This window comes from Papaver somniferum, chromosome 2 (assembly GCF_003573695.1).
Source record: "Papaver somniferum cultivar HN1 chromosome 2, ASM357369v1, whole genome shotgun sequence".
Lineage (NCBI taxonomy): Eukaryota > Viridiplantae > Streptophyta > Magnoliopsida > Ranunculales > Papaveraceae > Papaver > Papaver somniferum.
The window spans coordinates 204,446,625-204,450,355 of NC_039359.1; the positions used below are offsets into that span (position 1 = coordinate 204,446,625).

The 3,731-nt window shown below is 34.1% G+C and overlaps 1 protein-coding gene across 3 annotated transcripts; it reads left to right on the forward strand.

Moving 5' to 3' along the window:
- The first annotated feature begins 1,247 nt into the window (after window positions 1-1,247).
- Window positions 1,248-3,060, forward strand: LOC113354412. Of its 3 annotated transcripts, none has more exons than XR_003361866.1 (4): window positions 1,248-1,481; window positions 1,972-2,344; window positions 2,439-2,628; window positions 2,708-3,060. XR_003361866.1 is itself a non-coding variant. In XM_026597749.1 (4 exons), the coding sequence occupies exons 2-4, from the start codon at window positions 1,990-1,992 to the stop codon at window positions 2,804-2,806; spliced, it is 609 nt and encodes a 202-aa protein (XP_026453534.1). In that variant the 5' UTR covers window positions 1,248-1,481; window positions 1,972-1,989; the 3' UTR covers window positions 2,807-3,060. The 3 variants fall into 3 exon arrangements, 2 of the variants coding, with proteins under 2 accessions (XP_026453534.1, XP_026453533.1); XM_026597749.1 differs by having other exon boundaries at window positions 2,474-2,628; XM_026597748.1 differs by having other exon boundaries at window positions 1,972-2,339.
- The last annotated feature ends 671 nt before the right edge of the window (window positions 3,061-3,731 follow it).

The window sequence follows — 3,731 nt, forward strand, 5'->3', positions numbered from 1 at the left end:
ACAAACTCAAACCCCGACGAAATCTTATATTTAAATTTTAAACTTAACTTGAACACAATACATAGGCATACCTCAAAGAATGTATGACTAGAAGTCTGTTATTGTCACAGTGTTGCTTAATATACTCATAAGGTTATCAGGTCTATTGTCAACTATGAACTACTTCATATCAAATTAATAAAATTAGAAGTTAGAAAGCATTAGACTATCGACCCAAAAAATGACCACATCAGTACCTCCACGAAAAGTAGGTTACTTATACTAGTATGACGCCTCAACTATTAAACCTGCTTAGCTAATAGGATTACAACTTAATTGAAGCATTAAGGTAGATTATCAATTTTAAGAATCATAATGGTTGCATAAAGTAAACTAAAAATAAACCAAAAATCTCTTATATAATATAAATGAAAGTCCTCGAGTAATATGTGTTTAATAATGTGTTGTTTTACAGAAAAAGAAAGAATACATAAATAAAAGATGTGCACCTTCTCTAAGTTCGATTAAAGCTTTAAGCTACTAAAATGGATATCTTAAAGTGCACAATTTCTTCTGATAACTGAAATTGAAGTGGAAGCGAGTGAGCGCATCATTCCAAAAAGGGATGCCTAGGTGGAAACAAATAAATCTCAAGTAATCATTAACATGTATTATATTTCTAAAGATAACATATTAAAATATAACAATAGAAGAAAAGAGATAAACACCTTTTACACCCATCACTCATCATAACAAAGCAAATATCACATTCATGTAAGAAAAGTTACTCTAACACACCTCCTCAAATATTGTGTACCATATCAAAAATATTTGTAAGACCACCACTGGATGATCCACAAAAGTGAAACTAGAATAACAAAAAATATGTCGCTCATACCTCATCAAACTAAATGGAGAAGACGACAACAAAATAACTCCAGATTCCGGGGGAGAAAAAAGCTAAAGACTAATTGTATAGTTATTAAGTTAGAGGCTTATAGCTAGTAAAAAGGGAGGATCAATGTTCTAAAAACCGGCCCGGCCCGTCCGGTCAGCCCACTAAAACCGTGACTCGGTCACCTTTGCGGGCCGTTCCACCCATGACCCAGCAAATTCTCCAAAAAAACGGCTTGTATTGTGAGAACCGGGTGACTTGGACGTTTCGACCCGTGATTCACCGTATCCTAAACGATTCGATGGGTCGATGATCCTTAGGCTTAAAAGAAACCTAACAGAAGTCTATTGACTTTTCAATTCTTTCCCTCGATTCTTCTCAATCTTCCCTATTCTAGGCGAAAGAAAAGGGGTAACTGGAAGATTTTCTTACCTAATTCTTAACGAAAATGGAGAAATTAGAGAAGAAATTTAGGAATTTTACCCAAAGAATAATAAATAATTCCTTTTTCTTTTCAATTCAAAGGAATTTGGTATTTATTCATCTGGTAATCAGTAATCACCTCCTTCTAGATCTGCTACTTTCTCAATCGATTTCTAACTCTAAGGTATGTGAATTGATATCAACTTTAATTTCCCTTTTGTATTCTATTTGTTTTCATTTAACATATTTGCTTTGTATCACTGATCCATCTATGAGTATCACTGATCCATCTATGAGTACTGAGTAGTAGAAATTGAGGATACCAATCTATAGGTACTAGTTATTATATTGATTACTATTAATAATCAATAGGGATACTGTTGGTGTCTTGTTTAATTTTAGATTATCTCTGTTGGTGTTGTCTTGTTTAATTTTATATTATAGATAATCTCTGTTGGTGCTTTTTTTTTTCTCCATGAGCTGATGCCGTTGCAGTCGTTGTAATAACTCTCATTGCTTCTTGAGTACTTGGTTGATTGAAAATTACTAAGGGAGACACTCCAATTATCTACCACATGTTTTGGCAATAAGAGTGATTTTTTTTTTTTTGTTGATTCATGATTAAGTTACATACTGGTACCTAAACTTACACATGTAATTGATTTGTATTGCAGTAAGTAATCAATACTTAAATGGCTGCATCATCTGATTCACAACCATCACATGATTCACCAAGAGAGCCTGAAACTTCATGTAGAGGGAAAACATACATTGCTTGGAAGTATGCAAGGGAAGAGAAAGATCCGCTGACTAAGAAAAGATCCATAACATGTTTGGTTTGTTTTAAAAAGATTATGGATGGAGGAATCAATAGGATGAAGAAGCATCTTGCTGGACAAAGAGGGGAAATCGCACCTTGTAAAAGAGTTAGTCCAGATGTTCGATATCAAATGCTAGAGTCACTGAAAGAGACATCTACAAAGAAGCGACAAAGAGAGGTTGAGGCTGACGACGACCAGGGGAAATCACACCTTGTAAAAGAGTTAGGTACTTCACATACTTTACATTATTGTACTATTGTAATTGTCATCTTAGGTACTTTACATACTTCACATTAAGCTAAATATACTTTTAATTTCAGGAATAGGACCAAAAAAACATTTTATGATCCTATAGATTTTGATGCAATCGATTTGACGGAGGATTTGGTAGTAGACGATGATCCTGACCAGATTAATGTTGATGAGCTTGAAGCTATAGCTACTGATGTAACAATTCCAATATTTGAAATGAAACTCGGAGACACCATGATTTACCACAAGCAAGAGCAGGTACTTGATTGATTTAGTATTATTTGACTATTGTGCTTAACTTTGGTTCATTTTGCTAAATAGTTGTGTTGTTTGACAGATGAGGTTAGTGGAAATGCTGCTGGCGAGTGGAATGAGCTTGATAACAATGATGATATGGAGATGGAAAATGATAGGATGTTTGAACGCCACAACCTGAATGATGTTGGTTATCAAAATGTTGGTTCTTCAGATAGCCATTTCAATTTGAACGATTTCCCTCGTTGATTTTGCTCGTTTTTAGAAGTTAAAACTCGATAATAGAACTTAGAATTGATCTCAAGGGTTGTGGCGCTACCTTGGTCAGCTAGTTTCTAGTTTAGTTATTGTTTGAATTTTATATTTTGGATTGCTATTTGAATTCTGGATTGCTATTTTTATATTTCAAATTTATCAATATGCAACAACTGTTATGGAATTGGTGTACACTGTAGAGATGTTAGTCATGTTACAGGCTTACAGCCGGTTCTTAACTTCTTAAGCTTATAATATATGTGACCCAGTGAACCCGGGTTGAATCACTAGTTGAACCTTTTGACCCTGATCCGGTAACTTTTCCGAGTCGACGTCCGGGCTGGTTTTCAGAACATTGGGGAGGATGCAAGGACGAACTATGTGAAGTTCATATAAAAATTTCCTAACACAAGTATTCAATTCGTCGCATGAGTTCATAGAAAAATTAGACATAACAAACGAAGAATTATGGATCCTAAAATCTCAAGTTCAATCAATCAAAAATGTTGCAGGGAAGTTTTTTTGCGATGTGGATTCACATTTCATGTCATATTTCTTAATGTTGTAAAGAGAAAAAATAGTAAAAAGTTAAAAAGAACATCCAGCGGCCATTAATTTTTGATTAAGAAGATGGAAGACGGAAATTAATCTTTAAGAGTGAAAGAAAAAGAAAGGAGACGACATGGCATGATGATTAAACAAAGTAACACACACAACATTAGGTTTAAAAAAATCACCATCCCATCCAATTTTTCCATAGTCCAAATAAAAATAAGTCTGTATAGCTTGATTGTCATCTTAAGCAGTTTGCATGTACATCGACTCCATTTCCATGTATGGGTTTAATTCTA